The sequence below is a fragment of the Chrysochloris asiatica genome, unplaced genomic scaffold (assembly GCF_000296735.1).
Source record: "Chrysochloris asiatica unplaced genomic scaffold, ChrAsi1.0 scaffold00111, whole genome shotgun sequence".
Lineage (NCBI taxonomy): Eukaryota > Metazoa > Chordata > Mammalia > Afrosoricida > Chrysochloridae > Chrysochloris > Chrysochloris asiatica.
Genome location: NW_006408629.1, coordinates 7465303 through 7482319, shown reverse-complemented (window position 1 = coordinate 7482319; position 17017 = coordinate 7465303). Strand labels below are relative to the sequence as shown.

The 17017-nt window shown below is 37.9% G+C and overlaps 1 protein-coding gene across 1 annotated transcript in view; it reads right to left on the bottom strand.

Moving 5' to 3' along the window:
* Positions 1-17017, bottom strand: part of RHOBTB3 (Rho-related BTB domain containing 3) — an 86139-nt gene that overhangs the window by 20634 nt on the left and 48488 nt on the right. The window contains exons 8-10 of the mRNA XM_006867884.1: positions 14449-14569; positions 3800-3973; positions 1558-1724 (exon numbers count right to left, since the gene is read on the bottom strand). Of these exons, the coding sequence (XP_006867946.1) occupies positions 1558-1724; positions 3800-3973; positions 14449-14569 (462 nt within the window). The remainder of the gene's footprint in view (positions 1-1557; positions 1725-3799; positions 3974-14448; positions 14570-17017) is intronic.

Genomic DNA, 17017 nt, shown 5'->3' with positions numbered 1-17017 from the left:
TGTTCCTGTGAATCATTATGTCCTGTTTTGAATGATTAATCACATTTCAGTTCTGTATCCTGCCTTAATCACATCCTCCCTTTGTGACATCCTCCCTGAGTGAATTACTTCCTTCCTTTGCAACAAATCCCTCCCTAAAAAAGAGAATAAAAGGCTGAGGTAGAGTGAATTCTGCATGAAATGCTGTGCAATGCTGGGCAATGCTAGGCAAAATGTTTGCAGATCTGTCTACCTGCCAGCTTGCATCATATCTGTGTGTCTGTCTTTTTGTATATATTTTGTCTCTCTTTCTCTATCACTTTCGCCACCAGATCTCCCTTCTTCGTGACACCCACACTTCCTTGTCGAGGCAGGACCCCGACATAGGACCTCGACAATAATTCACAATAAAACATGAAAAAAGAAAAAAAAAATCAGCTGGAGAAGACAAAGTAAAACATTACAATGATATGTGCAAAGACCTGGAGTTAGAAAACTGAAAGGGAAGAACACACTCAGCATTTCTCAAACTGAGCAAACTAAAGAAAAAATCAGGCTTCAACTTGCAGTACTGAAGGATTCTATGACCAAATTATTAAATGATGCAGAAAGCATTAAAAGAAGATGGCAGGAATACACAGTCACTGTACCAAAAAGAAACGGTTGATGTTCAACCATTTTAACAGGTAACAAATGACCAAGAGTCAATGATACTGAAGGAAGAAATCCAAGGCACATTGAAGGCATTGGTAAAGAACAAGGCTCCAGGAACTGATGGAATACAAACTGAAATCTTTCAACAAACTGATGCAGCACTGAAGGCACTCATTCATCTACACCCAGAAATTAGGAAGATAACTACGTGGTCAACTGATTGGAAGAGATCCATATTTGTACCCATTTCAAAGAGTGATGACCCAATGGAATGTGGGAATCATTGGACAATATCATTAATGTCTCATGCACATAAAATTTGGTAAATGTATTTCACAAATAGTTTCAACCATACATTGACAGAGAATTTCCAGAGATTCAAACCAGATTCGGAAGAGGATGAGAAATGAGGGCTATCATTGCTGACATCAGATTGATCTTGGCTGAAAGCAGAGAATACCAGAAAGATGTTTACCTGTGCTTTATTGACTACATAAAGGCTTTCGATTGTGTGAATCATGACAACATATGGACAACATTGTGAAGAATGAGTACTCCAGAACACTTAATTGTGCTCATGGAGGGACCTGTACATAGAGGAAGACTCCCAATGAGATGGATTGGCACAGCGGCAGCAACAATGGGCTCAAATGTAGCAACATCTGTGAGGTTGGCCCAGGATCGGGCAGTGTCTCGTTCTGCTATCCATAGGGTCACTATGAGTTGATACCTACTCAATGGCACTTAACAATAATCTAGCCACAGAAATTTTTGCAAGGCCACTTTATCATCATTTAGCTGAATTTGCAGTAATATATTTCTTAATAAACAAAAAAATTTAACAAGAGTAGTATAATTTTTTTACAAGATTAAAAACCACCACCACCAAGACTACCACCATCACTGGACACAGAGCCAAATTACCTTGGCTTTTTTGAGCAGGTCCACTATATCCAGGTTCATGGAGGCCAGTTCCCGGCTGGGCATGCTCTGTAATTGAGTAATGATGAACAGCTCACAGATGTGCTGTAGTCTGGACACTTGGTACATCTCAGCACAGATCAGGAGACACATGGCTTGGAAAATGCCGGCTGATGAGAGAAAGGAAAGAAAGGAAAACAGGCATTTCATTTATGACTGTAAAAAATATAAGACTGAGTGGATCATCAAATGTAGAACAGAATGCTTAGAAAAAGTCTTGGAGGAGTCAGCATTGTAAACTACTAGTCGATTTTCAGAAAGAATCAATGTAAGCCTTTACACTGAGAAGTGAATCTTTTTTTGTTTTTAATTGCTCAGGAAGGATGATTCTATATTTACCCTTAGTAATCAATTCCAGGGCTATTGAGTAAATCTCCCTGATGGTGTTGTTATTAGTGCCATCAAGTAGGTTCTGACCTATAGCGATCTTGTATAGGGTTTCTGAGGAGCGGCTGGTGAGCTTTAACAGCCAACCTTGTGTTTCAAACCAACTTTGCAGTCTAGTGCATTAACTTACAGCACCATACCAGGACTCCAAAAAAATCTCCCTGATAGCTAACCTAAATCCTTTCAATTTTCTTCTGCTAGCTTTAGTCCACAGATTTTGTTTTTAATACTTCTTTATAAGTCTGATTTTTATATGTGTTATAACCTTAAACTCCTTGCATTCTTTTGCAGCTGTGGAACTAGGAACATCATATATGATAAATATTTAACATATGAATACATTACTCTTCTATTATTTTCTCATTGCGTATGATCCAGTGTCCAACTTCTTGGTTATTTATTTTGACTCAGTTTCCCCTGCATCTTTTACACATTTTAAAAATGTTTTGTCCTATGACTAGTTTTGCTTTTCTAAGCACTTTTTCTACATAGCAAGTAAAACCTAAAATTAGAAGCTTCAATGACTCTAGGGAGAAGATGATTAAGAAATAAAATTTCCCTACTATATTTCAAATCTGATAAAATTTTAAGTTTTAATATGCTAATTTTCCATGATTAAGATAGTAAAATAAATACTACTACTTATTTTGAATAGGAATCAATTCTTTCATTTTTTTCTTAAGTAAATATGATAAGCTAGTCTTTATCATTGGTAGTAACAACTGAAACCCACTCCAAAATGGTCTATAGCTAGATGCAAGACCAGAAATGATTCAATTACAAAAGGAATTTTCTGTTTTGGAACTTCTAAAATCTGTCACTAGATGGCTCATGACCTGCTTAAAATAAGAGATTTTACTAACAAACACAGGAAGCTATTCACGTCTAAAAATCAAGCAGTGAACCTAATGAGAGACATGGTCTCAAATGAGTATTTTCTCTGTATGTTTGCTGAGGTGCTTGTCCAGGTTCTGTAAGCAAAGTTTCAGTCTTCTGGACTGATCCCCAAGGGACTTGTTGTAGGTCTGTTTGTAGTTGGAGCCATCTGGTGGCCAAAGGAGAAAGGGTAAAGATTAACAGAAGAAAGATTCCATGCCTGCATCCTAAAACTCTAGGCCTACTGAAAGGATTCTGCCAATGTTCCCAAGTACCTCCAGCTACAGTACACCTATAAGGTGTGCTCCATTTTGAAGGTGCCATAGATTTTGCTACCAAGTCAAAGACAGTACTAGGTAAAAGAAATAGGGAAATAAATTCTACAAGTCTGTGGGACATTCTAGCAATCTTAGGAAATGTTTAAGGAGAAGGCAAACTAAGATGGGCTAAAAAAATAAAAATAAAATACATCCTCTAAGGTAGAGAGAAGGCCAAGGGGATCTTAGAACATTCAAAGTATTAAAGATACGTGAATCAGAATTCAGTTCCATAAAAGCAACTGGCCAGCACTCCTCCTCTAGGGAAGAGAGCTCTCTGCTGTAATCTGTAATCACTGGTTACCACATGACACCCTCCACTTACAAGATGCCAATACCAGTCACCACACTGTTACATTTGGCTAAAGCATATGAAATGATGTCAGAGTCTGAAAGCCCCTAAGGGGCACCCAATCTCTTCTTCTACTTGAACGGACTGAAAATTCATTGTTGTACCAGTATCACTGCCAACTGCTGAGCACAGTCCATGATGCCAATTCTGACTAAACTGAAACAAAACCAGATTTCCCAGAAAGCCATTTATCAAAACAGGTAAAAAGGCAAGAATGAATTGTGAGATATTACTAACACTTAAGAGTGCTCACCTGGGCAACAGGAGTCTGTATATAGGTACTCTAAAAATGACAGGAAAGTCTCTTTGGAAACACCATAAACTGGAATCAGAACACTCTTTGCTTCCATGTAATTACCATTAAACATGGCTGCCATCACTTCACAACGAGCCACCAGGATGGCTCTGTGGGCTGGCACCGTTGTACCTGCACGGTCCAAGAGAAACAAAGATAATAGGTAGGTAAGTTAAATATGCAGTTATTCTCATAAATTTCCTTCTAATTAGGCATTACCCAGCAGGGTTTTTATTGTGAAACAGTACAAAAGTTGACTTTGAAACCATTAATTTGCAACTATTTGGTACCTACTTTGTATTTTCTGGAAATTGATCAACTGAAGTAAAACATTTTTTCTTTACAACTGGCTTAACATAACACTGCCACCTCTGCCCTTGCGCCTTCCAAGAAAACACAATTACCTTTCCCATACTCATGACATAGTAGTGTCAGACTTCACCTTGCCAGAAACAGAAAACTCAGAAGCAAGCAGCTAGATCTAAGCTCTCCACAAATCACAGTGGGAATCATGAGTGCATTTCAGAATTTAGGGAAATCTGGAAGGAGATGACGGTAGCACACATGCTGTCCTCCCAGCACACTACCTTCCCAGGGGACCTCTGCTTCCTAGATAAACCATACCTATTTCTGGGAGAGCCAGAGCTATTCTAAATGTAAATATAAAGCCCATGTTCCTCAGGAAGCTCATTAAACTAAAATGACTCTCTAGTTAAAGCTTGTTCAACTACTCCAATGAGCAAAGGCAACACACATAGTCCATGGCTCAGGAGGTGGAGAGGCAGTTCTTATCAACCCAACCACCTTAGGAAACTGCAGTTCAGTCTAGAAAGTTCTAGAAAGTTCAACAGCTCTTTATTGCACATCCACCATGTGCCAATTACCACGTTTAGTATTAAAGATACAAAGAGGAGGCAGCAAACCCTACCCAGTGTGGTAGAAAACACTCTAGTCAGTAGGAGGGACAAACATGTCACCCTTTCAGAAGCAACTGTATGAAGCAACTAAGCTCTGCCCAAGTTTTCAACTTGTTAAGTGCTGTCGAATTGGTGCCAATTCATAGTGATCCTGAATAGGGTTTCCAAGGAGCGGCTGGTGGGTCTGAACCACCAACCTTGCAGTTAGCAGTCCAATGCTTATCATATGACACCACACCAGGACTCCAAGTCTTTAACTACACATCCCTAAAATATCAGGCTTATCAAGGGCATAAATTTACCTCTAAAATAGTCACAATTGTGTTCTCCATTCCTTTAAACCCAAGCAAAACACTTTTTGGCATATGAAGGAAGAACAGCATTCACAGTAGCTTTTTACAAAACAACTTTTCTACAAAAAATAACCTCCCCCCCAAGATCCATGAGCAACACCTGACTTAGCCATTTCTGGGCCCTGCAGTTAGCAAAACCACATCTCCCACTGAGCAATTCCACCTACTAACAGGTGTCCTGGCCTCTCTGCTCTTTCTTCTCCCAGCCTCCCCTTGGCTTTCAGCTGCAGGAGAATGCCCTCACTGTTAACAGCCTTTATCTATGGAGGAAGACCAGTTTCCAGAATAAAGCATACTGGCTAGCCCAGCACTTTTCTCTACATACAGGGATCAACAAAGAATTCAAACAGGTAATGTGATTTGATTCATAATTTTAAGATTTTTAAAGCTGTAAATAAGGCAACGTTTAAAAAAAAAAAAAAAGAGGAAAGGAAAGGAAATTTTCAAGTAGGTTTCAAACAAACTAAATAACCTATCATTTGGGTTGAGCAGAGGGATTTAAGACTGGCCAAAAATACCAAGCGGATAGTGGAGGGGCTGAAATTTTAGAAGCAACCTTGATATTTAAACAGGAATTTTCAGATGATTAATGTGGTTACAACAGATTTACAAAACCAGCAGGAAAACACTCAGTACTCTGAAGTATTTTCAAACCTATTTCAAGCTTAGAATTCAGTTTGAAAAAACAAAATGTTATTTTCAGTTAAGAGAACATCAACTTCTGTTATTCTCACCTTTTTAAGCTACTATTTTGTTTGATATTATCAATTGTTCTATTGTGAAACTGTAATATAATATCTCAGTAAAGTCGTGTTTTTAGACATTATATATAAAAATATGCTGAATGAAAATAATGCAGTCTTTATATACTAACCAGCAATAGGATATAACTGAAGAATTTCTTAGGAAGAAAAAGGCAATTTTGTTTGTGTATGTATGTGAGTGTTTAATTACATTAGATACTGAGTACCACAGGAACCCTCCCCAGACACATCTATTTTCTAGTTTAAAGATAAGCATGTTTTCAGAAAATGTCAAGGCCCAAAGTATCTTTTCTTTCTTTCTTTGCTGTTACAGTTTTAAGAAACATTTTATAAGGAAAAGAACTGTAAGAGTAAATCAAAATATACAAGACCAAGTTTTCCAGTCATTTTGCATAAATTATCAGATCTTTGTTTTACACCATTTTAAAACAAAGTGCATTGTCATATCATCCTGAAACTACATTCTAGTTTTCAAAAAAAAAAAAATTTTTTTTTAAGTGTTCTATTTTAAAAGCTAGATGCCTGCCTAGCTCAAGAGATATTTGGACTTGGTAAGAAAACAAAGAAGAATATAATTCTGTAAAAGTATTTTTCAAGTGACACAGATTCCAATGTCAAAAGGAAACTCAGGCTTTTTCTATATCTAACTCAGGTCTCAATGTATGCTAACACTTATTTTGTAGCTACTATTGTAGCTTTTTAAATAATACAATGCTAAACAAGTTGGAGGTGGTAGTGAAAAATATACTTATATTTGATTAACACTTATAAAGAGATACATGTTGACTCCATCTAGTTACGGTGCGGTGATCACCTAGAGTATTTTTAAACAGGATTCAATTCTGCAGCTGGGCTAAGTAAGAACAACAAAGTAAACTCCAGCTAGTTGTTGGTGACAGCTTAGAAAATTTTTAAACAGGATTTGATTCTGCACCTGGGTTCAATAAGAAAGTGCATACTGATCACCAGCACTGGCTGCCACTGCAGGGGAGTCTACACCGCAGACCCAATAGTCATTTGTTTGCAGCATTTCAATCCTTGTGACAACTCTGAGGGTAAATTAGTATCCCTATTTACAGGTGAGGAACAAATGAACAAAAACAAAGTAACACACACAGACCTACATAGTAAGATACGTATGAAAGCAATGATGCCAACAAGGTCTTTCTAATCCAAAGTTCACGCCACTTCCACCTCATCCTGCAGGTGCATCAATGTTTAGCTTGGGTCTAGACTGTTCCATAAAATCTGTTGCCAGTTAGGCTTCATTAAATCTCTTTTGAAGTTGAGTCATGTTCATGCAAAAATTGATGTGACTAGAACTGTAAAAGTTTTGTAATGAAAAGGGGGAAGTAGTTAATCTTACAGTCCAGGAACAGAGGACCCTAGTACCATCAAGGGAGAAGAGCATGAGTGGAACGTGGGGCCCTATCCAGAGAAGCAGCAACACCAAAGATAGAAGCAGAGATGAGGACATGGAGAGAGGGAACAGCTGAGGACTCTAGATTCATGGTAAGAGAAAAGTTGTATGCTGGCAGCCAGGAGGTAGGCTTACAGAATGTGCCCTTTGGTTGTCTAAATAATTATATATTCCTGAGTGTTTTTGTGTACATCCACCCCCCAAAAAAACAGAGGGAATAGAAGCAAATACTTTTAAACTATGATCCACAGAGGAGATTGTAATCATTGCAATGAAGTGATAAAAGAGTATAAAACCGACATTCTCCCATGTAAACTATCACTCAATTCACAATAAAAACTGAAAAAAAAATGATGTGAATAAAGCAAAGAGTAATATCATATGATATAAAATTTATTATTAGGTAAAGAGAAGACATTGTATTTAAATGGATATTTAATTTGAAAATTATCTTATTACTTTATATCACTATATCAAAAATATCAAAGTTACATGCAAATGTGATTTCGCAAATGTAAATCTTTTAAAATGTGTATTTTGCATTATAGATATTTCAGGTAAAGTATGTAAAGAAAACTGCAAGTTCATCTGAAAATTCCTCTATAACATAAAAAAATTATAATTAGGATTTGAGATAGGTTATCATCCAACTATTACTCTGAAGGTCTACTGTAGTTCAATGTAAGTAAACTTAATATTATATATTATTAATGCTTTCCCTCCCCATCACGAAGGTAGAAATACAGTCACATTTAAAACAACTATTTATACATACACATAAACAGACATTATGAGCTAATTCTTCAGAGTGAAACTGAAGGCTGCAGCTAGTGCTGCTAGATGTCATCAAGTCAGCTCTGACTCCTAGTGGCCCCTGCATAGGGTTTCTGAGGGTATACATCTTTACAGGAGCAGAAAGCCTCAGCTTTCTCCTCAGGAGCCACTGGTGGCTTCAAACTGCTGACCTTCAAGTTTGCAGCTCAACGCATAACCCACTAAGCTACCAGAGCCTTGATATTGAAGATTGTTGTTGTTGTTAAGTGTCATTGAGTCAGTTCCGACTCATAGCAACCCTGTGTAGGGTTTCCAAGGAGCAGCTGGTGAGTTTGAACTGCCGACCTTGTGGTTCAACCTGACCTTGCAGTCAAGTGCTTTATTCATTAGGTGTCTGTTAATATTTTAACTACAACTAAAATTCATAAGCCTGAATGTTATTATGCTGAGAAGCTTTAATGGATCCTAAAAACGTAAACTTCCATGTCAGGTATAAGTTTGAGAATGACAATAACACAAAATAGTATATGAGAAAATGCACTTCGACTGAATAGAGCAATCCCTGAAGCAGGACATCATATCATGCTTGGTAAAGTGGATTGTCAACAAAAAAAGAGGAAGATCCCTCCCCCCCGCAAGGAGATGGGCTCAAACCTAACAATTGTGAGGTTGGCACAGGACCCCGTAGTATTTCCTCCTGTTAGGCACAGACTTGCACAATAGTTATGACCAAACTATTGTGAAAATCTATCTTTTCCAGTAATGCTACCAGATTATTTAAGCCCACTCTAGATCACTGTTGGAGTTAGAAAGGCCTAGGTGCAACTTTTTGCTTCATCACACTAGGTGACTTATGCTATAACACTGACACAGTTACTTTACCTCTCTGGGTCTCCTCAACTGCTTCAATAATAATACCAACACTACAAGGCTGTTTAGAGACATGAGCTTTTATTTAAATGTATAATCTCTAGTAGGGGAGAGCGATGGCTCTATAGGATAAGCACTGTACTGCAAACACAAGGTTGGTAGTTGGAGCCCATCAGCAGCTCTGTGAGAGAAAGATGAGGCTTTCTGCTCCCACAAAAATTTAAAAGCCTTGGAAATTCTATACAGGGTTGTTATGACTTGCTGCTGAATTCAATGGCACTTAACAACAACAATAATAATCTCTAGTAGAGTTGCAATCAGTGCTAATATTATTCATGTAAGAGTGTCTCACCACTACAAAGTTCAATGGCGCAGAACCAATTTGGCTTTTGATTTGCACAATCTGGGCTTCATGTACATAGTTTAGAATATTAAAATCATGCAACCATACACAATTGCAAGAACATTTTTGATATGACTCCTAGTATGGTGCTATAGGATAAGCACTGGACTGCAAACCACAGGTCAGAGATTCAAAACCACCAGCTGCTCCTCAGAAACCCTATACAGAACTGTTATGAGTCAGAACTAACTCAACAACACAACAATGCTAACAGTGGTATGGTGAAACAAATACTCATACATCAATGGAAACAGTAACTGATAAAATATTCCTGAATATAAACAATTTAATAATATGCATGGAGTCTTACAGTTGTTCAAATCCTTTGACTCAGAATCTATCCCAAGGAAGTAATCATAACTTTGAATGAGATACTTACAGTAAATCTTCAGTGCAGTTTTTATTTGTAATATTGAGAAAATAGGAAATAACTAAATTCACACCTTTAATGAAAAATTGTTGTTGTTGTCATGTGCCGTGGAGTCGGTTCTGACTCATAGCGACCCTGTACAGGGTTTCCGAGGCTGTAAATCTTTACGGGAGCAGAAAGCCTCATCTTTCTCCCGCAGAACAGCTGGTAGTTTCGAACTGCCGACCTTGTGGTTCGCAGCCCGACTCATAACCACTATGCTATCTAGCTATATAACTACATTTAAAATAATGCTAAGAAACATTTTTTTAATACATGCAAAATGGGGATAACACAAGTTTGAAACTAAAGGATATTCAATTGGATAGTATTTATTGCCCTTTTTTAAGCAGAAGGAAAATGACTAGAGGGGGATATGCCCAACTGTCCACAGTGATTATCACTGGGGAGAAGTAAGGGTGGGGAGTTTTGGTTTTATCTTTATGCATTATCTATCCCCTTTACTGTTTTCCTAATCACTACCATCCCCAGTTCATTCTCTAAAGATAACCATTGTTCACAATGTTCTACAGATTATTCTATTTTTAAAATACATTTTGAAACTTTCTTTTACATTTATAAACCTAATAGACATATCTTCTATAAATGGGATCATTCTGCGCATACTGTTATGTAATAACCATATATGACTTTCAGAATCAGAGTAACATAGTTTCTTCATGAATATATATTCAACTATTTATTACTCAGGTAATGCTATCCAGTTTGAACCACAATATCAATGGTTCAAGCCTACCAGCCGCTCCTCAGAAATCCTATATAGAGTCTCTAAGAGTTGGAACCAACTCGACAGCAATTAACAACAACAATTCTCTAAGTCCTGTACTTTCTTCCTCCTCTCAGATGTCTCTGCTTTTTCCATTTCTCCCTATTCATTAGAGTAAGGACCCTGGTTAATTGAGCCATTACCAAAGTGACAGAGTGAATACACTGAAAAGAATTTTTAAATGTTTCATACCCTGTGCAGTAGGACAATGGGCTCCTATTGTAATACCAGAAAGAGGCAGGAATCCACTAAACTTCCTCCAGCTCCAAATGTTTGGTGTTGACGCTTCAAACAAATTATTACTGTTGCAAGCCATTGAAAAGATCTCCACTCATACCGACGTGTTAATGCCTTCGATGCCAATTATAACCAAATGCTGTGACTATTTACTAGTCAAGAAATAAAACATGGGGACAAGAGACGATCCCTATATTCATTAACTTACAGTGCTGTTGTTAAGTGCCATTTGAGTCAGTTCTGACTCATAGCAACCCTATATAGGGTTTCCAAGGCTTTTACATCTTTGCAGGAGCAGATTGGGTCACACATTTATGTCCAACTTTCTTGAGAAATGTTGCTCTCAGACTCTGCTACATAATTAACATTTCTGGCAGAAAAACAAACTTCTCTCATTTTATGGATTCATTACAAAGCAAAGCGTTTTTGGAGAGTATTCGTGCATGAGTTGTTGATTCTCAAATTCACAATTATTAATGCAATAGCAATACAGGTGAACCTAGAACAACACGGGTTTGAACTGCAGCATGGGCCTGAGCTGCACAGGACTAACATACACATGGATTTTTCCCGTTTCCTGTGTGATGAGATCTCCACGTGAACAGTTCATCTCCCCTCTTTGGGAGGTGGAAGGTTGGGGGGCTCGCAGTTACTGGAGAGACAAAATGCTCATGTGGAGATGATTTACGTCACACGGCATTTTCAGTGGAGACTCCTACTGCTTGTGTCCACTGCAACAGCAACAGAGAAAGATTTCTGCTATCAGTGGGCCCACACAGTTCAAACCCAAGCTGTTCCAGGGTCAGGTGTAATCACTTAAGGCCAGTCACTCTTCTAGGGATTGTAGGGAACACAGAAAAGGAACGATACAGAGCCTTTCTTTAATGGGCACTGCAAATTTCCTAATGACTACAGTAACTTTGGTTTCTCTCTTACAGTTAAACTTCTAAAATATACATACAAGCTACAAGATTAATCTTCTATAAAACAACCCAAGCATCTGTCTCTAAATGATAAAAAAGACTTTGGAACACCCATCTCATCAATCAAGGTGACTTAGACAAAAAGGCAGTGGACTAGAACATGATTCTAATTTAGGAAGCAAGTAATTATATGGTGCCTCATTTATAGAAAATACTGTGTAAAAGGTAAGAAGTTGGTCAGCCCAGGCCGAAGAAGCAGTAGCTAGCAGTGTTTATTCCTAACACCACCCAGGAAGGTCAAAGATATTCCATCTTATTAATAAGAACACTACTGTCTATTACAGAGTAGAGGATATTCGAGTCTAGGGTGGTGCAGACAGTTAAGCACTTGGCTACTAACTGAAAAGCTGGCTGTTCAAATTCACCTAGAGGCACTTCTGAAGAAAGGTCTAGTTATCTACTTCCAAAACTCACAACCACTGAAAACCCTCAGGAACGCAGTTTCATTCTGAAACAGATGGGGTTGCCATGATTCAGAATTAACTAGACAGCCATTGATTGGTTGTATGTTTTAGATTCAGGAAAGATGTCCTCATTCTATTCCTATCTGTTTGATCCTGCTGAGTAAGAATTTAATCAACCTTAAACACCAGTGTGGCAGACCCCAGTGCACCCAGGAAGTTGTTTGAAAAACAGCACTCCACCATCTCCTGTGGCATCTGTCACCTTCTGTTCAGAATACAGAAACTATTATTCCATCTTTCTAAACTGCACTTTTTAATTATTATTTATTTTGGAAAGATAGATCTACATTCTGAATTACTAATTATATTTATTCTCAAAGTGAATGTGGTTATTTTCTGTTTGAATGTGAAGTTTATTAAATGGCTTATGAAAAATGTCCAGCTCTTTTCCTGTTATGGACACCAGGCATTATTAGTAAACACTTTCATCAATACAATTTATTCTCCTAGAAGCTAATGAAGGGATTCTGTAATCCCTGACAAGGCTTGTTCTACCTCTAATGAATAATTTATGAGAGCTGGCTTTTAGATAAACCAACTGGATTTTTATTTTAGCAACTAGTATATCAGAGTGTGAAAATATTGTTGTTCTGGTTATGTGCCGTGGAGTCGGTTCCGACTGATAGCGACCCTATACAGGATTTCTGAAGTGAAAATATTGGGGGCAACTAAATCAAGTCAGATTTGTTGTTGGTGTTGTAGGGTGCCCTAAAATGATGGAAGGGTTACATAAAGTCTGTTCTCCAGTTAGCACTGTTTGTTTCAAATCATTTATGTGTATATCAAGGTGTCTTATTGTTCCATTCTCAGTGTTGCAGGCTCACAATGCATACAGTACTGGCAGGAGCTTTGTAGATGGCACGTTTGGGAAATTTCCAATTCACGGCTTGCTTTGGCAAGTGACCAAGGTTAAAAGCAAAGTGAATCTCTCTGGGAAGAGGTTTGCAAAAGTAAACAACTATGTTAGCTGTCACACATTTCTACCACAAAATTACCTTCTGAGTAAGAGTCCATCTGAAGTCCTACTCAATTACTCTGGAAACAAATTCTATCCTTCTTGCAAAATTGTAGGCATCTGCAATTCAGTTTTTAAAGTTACGCCTTTAATGTACTACAGTGACAAAAGGGCATTAAAACCGCTCATATTTATTACAATTAGGTAGTATCACTCTCCGACAGAGATAAGCAGCAGCTCTCGGTTGCTATGGTGATAACAATTCTAAGCGTGAGGGGATTTGTGAGGAGTAAATGCAGCAGTACGAAGGCCTGATGTAGGCCAGGCAGGAAACTCAACACATGATTAGTTCCTTTTGCTCATACAAAAAGGAAAAGAGTTAAATTAAATATGCTAAAGGTAAGATAGGAGTCCTGGTGTAGCACTGTAGGATAAGCACTAACTGCTAACCACAAGGTCAGAGGTTCAAATCCACCAGATGCTCCTTGGAAATAAGAGGGTCACAATGAGCAGGAAGTGACTCAATAGCACTTAACAGCAATAACGGTAATATCATTTTAAGGGTCCATGGTGATGCAAACAGTTAAGCCCTTGACTGCTAGCTGAAAGGATAGTGGTTCAAACCTATCAGTTATTCCACAGGATTAAACCAAACCAAACCAAACCCATAGCCATGGAGTGAATTCTGACTCATAGAATGTCTATGGGAAAGAGTGGAACTGCTTCGTGGGGTTTCCAAGACAGTAAATCTTTACAAGAGCAGACAGCCTCATTTTACTTTTCCAGAGAGTGACTGGTGAATTTGAACTGTCCACCTTGTGGTTAGCAGCCCAATGCTTAACCCACTACACATTAGGGTTCCTTGCAATCTGATTACATTCTAGAAAAGCCTATGGGGCAGTTTTATTTTGCCAATATGAGTCAAAAATTACTTGAAGGCACCCAAAAACAGCAAAACAATTTTAAGGGGGCTGGCTTCAGCTGAATCATAAAACTAGGAGCTTAAGAAATAAACAAAAAATTTATAATGATAAAACACAGACAACTCCAACCCTTCTTGGACCTTAAAAGTTAATGAAGCTATGGTAAAGAAAAAAAAAATATTTTTATTTCCCTGAAAAATTGTGTTGAAATTCAGGCAGTGTTATCTACACACTACAATAAAGAAGAATCCTTTCTTCTCAAAGTCTTTACAGCTGCAACTCCAAATGAGGAAACAAAATAAGAAATAAAACTGAACAATTTTAGACTTGGTAAAAGTTGAACCATACCTTGTATTTCGAAGACAACGTCAGCAAGCATAGGTTTATTAAGGAAAAACTTGAGGGAAGTGTTATAAAACCATAGAGGTTTTCTGGCTTGATAAGTCTTACAATTCCTTAGGCAGTTAATCTATTAGTTAAAAAAAAAAGAAAGAAAAATGATAAGGGGAAAAACGTTACACAATATGCTTTAATAATCTATATGAGCTGGTTAGAGAATTTAGAAAACTGTGATAAATTCCAAAAGAAATAATGATTATCAATAACAACAACAACTCTATGGCAACTCTAATCACAGCTTTCACGTTAACAGCCTCAAGATCAACATCTGCTACCTGCCACTAAGCAACACTGCAGCTCATTATTCGCAGCAGTAAATGAATGAGCTATGTAAAAACTGACCTCTACAACTGATTAGTTGTATGGGGCCTGAATCCCTACAAGGCTTTGTTATCTGAGAAACAGACCATAGTAGTCCAACTCCATTATGTATGCCTAGTAAAATATGTTCTCACATGTAATCTACTCTTTTGGTTACTTAGTAAAAAAGGACAGACATAAACATTTAATTTATAGTTAAGAAAACTACATATACATGTCTATTACGTTTTTTGTTTTTTTTTTTCCCCTATCAACCATGTCCTGCTACTGATCACTATTGTTACTGTTAGGTGCCGTCGAGTTCTGACTCATAGTGACCCCTATGCACAACAAAATGAAACAATTCTGGGACCTGCACCATCCTCAATGGTGCAACCAATGTGTCAAGCCATTTTGCTGTGAGTCTTCATCTGTATCACTGACCATCTACTTTTCCAAGCATGATGTCCTTTTGCAGTGACTGGTTCCTCCTAACAATATGTCCAAAGTATGAGACTAATTTACTAGCTAACTGTTGTTTGTTGGTGTTGTCGAGTGGGTTCTGATGCATAGTGACCCTATGTACAACAGAATGAAACACTGCCTGGTCCTGCTCCATCCTCACAATTGTTGTTACAGTTGAGACCATTGCTGCTGCAACTATACCAATCCATCTCATTGGGGGTCTTCCTCTTTTTCACTGACGTGCATTTTGCCAAGCATAATGTTCTTCTCCAGGGGTTGCTCTCTCCTAATAATACATATCAGAGAACAAGTGTCACCATCTTGGCTTCTAAGGAGCATTCTGGCTGTATGTTTTCCAATAAGATTTGTTTGTTCTTCTGGCCATCCATGGTGCTTTTGATATTCTTCTTCAACACCATAACTCAAATGCATCAATTCTATGTTTTCCTTACTCATTGTCCAACTTTCACATGTGTATGAGGCAACTGAAAATACCACAACTTGGGTCAGGGGTACCTTAGTCCTGAAATAGATATCTTTGCACTTGACACTTTAAAGAGGTCTTGTGCACCAGATTTGCCTAATGCAACATGTCACTTGATTTTTTAACTGCTGCTTTCAGGAGTGTTGACTGAGGATCCAAGCAAAACAAAATCTTTGACAACTTCAATCTTCTTTCCATTTATCATGATGTTACCTACTGATCCAGTTGTGAGGATTTTTGTTTCATTTACATTGAAGTAAAATCCATACTGAAGGCTATGATCTTTGATCTTCACCAGTAAGTATTTTAAGTCCTCTAAGCTTTCAGTAAGTAGGCTGTATCATCCACATATCATAGGTTGTTAAGGAGTCTAGATACAACACTCTTCTTCATATAGTGCAACTTCTAAATTATTTGCTCAGCATACAGATTGAATAAGTATGATGAAAGAATACAGCCATGACACACACCTTTCCTGATTTTAAACCATTCAGTATCCCTTGTTCTGTTCAAACAGCTGCTTCTTGGTCTAAGCACAGGTTCCTCATAAGCACAATCAAAGGTTCTAGAATACCCATTCTTCACAATGTTTTCCATAGCTAGTCAAGATCCACATAGTTCAAAAGCCTTTGCATAGTGAATAAATCACAAGTAAACATTTCTGGTATTCTCTGCTTTCAGCCAAGATCCATCTGACATCAGCAATGAAATCTCTAATTCCAAGTCCCGATGCTCAAGCTTCTACCAATTCCCTGCCAATGTATTGTTGCAGCTGTTTTTGAAATATCTCCTGCAAAACTGTACTTGCATGAGATACTAATGATTATTGTTCCATGATGTCAGCATTCTGTTGGATCACCTCTCTGCAATGGACACAAATACAGATCTCTTCCAATCGGTTGGCCAGGTAGCTGTCTTCCAAATTTCTTGGCATAAATAAGTGAATGACTCCAGTGCTGTGTGAGTTCGTTGAAAGATTTCAATTTGTATTCCATGAATTCCTGGAGCTTTGTTTTTCTTCAATACCTTCAGTGCATCTGGACCTTCTTCCATCAGTACCATTGGTTCTTGATGATATGCTACCTCTTGAAATGGTTGAACATCAACAATTTTTTTTGGTACAGTGATTGCATTTCTTCTATCTTTTTTTGATGTTTTCTGCATCCTTCAATATTTTACCCATTTGTTGTTGTTCTTAGGTGTCATTGAGTCAGTACTGACTCATAGTGACCTTATGCACAGCAGAATGAAACACTGCCCGATCCTGGG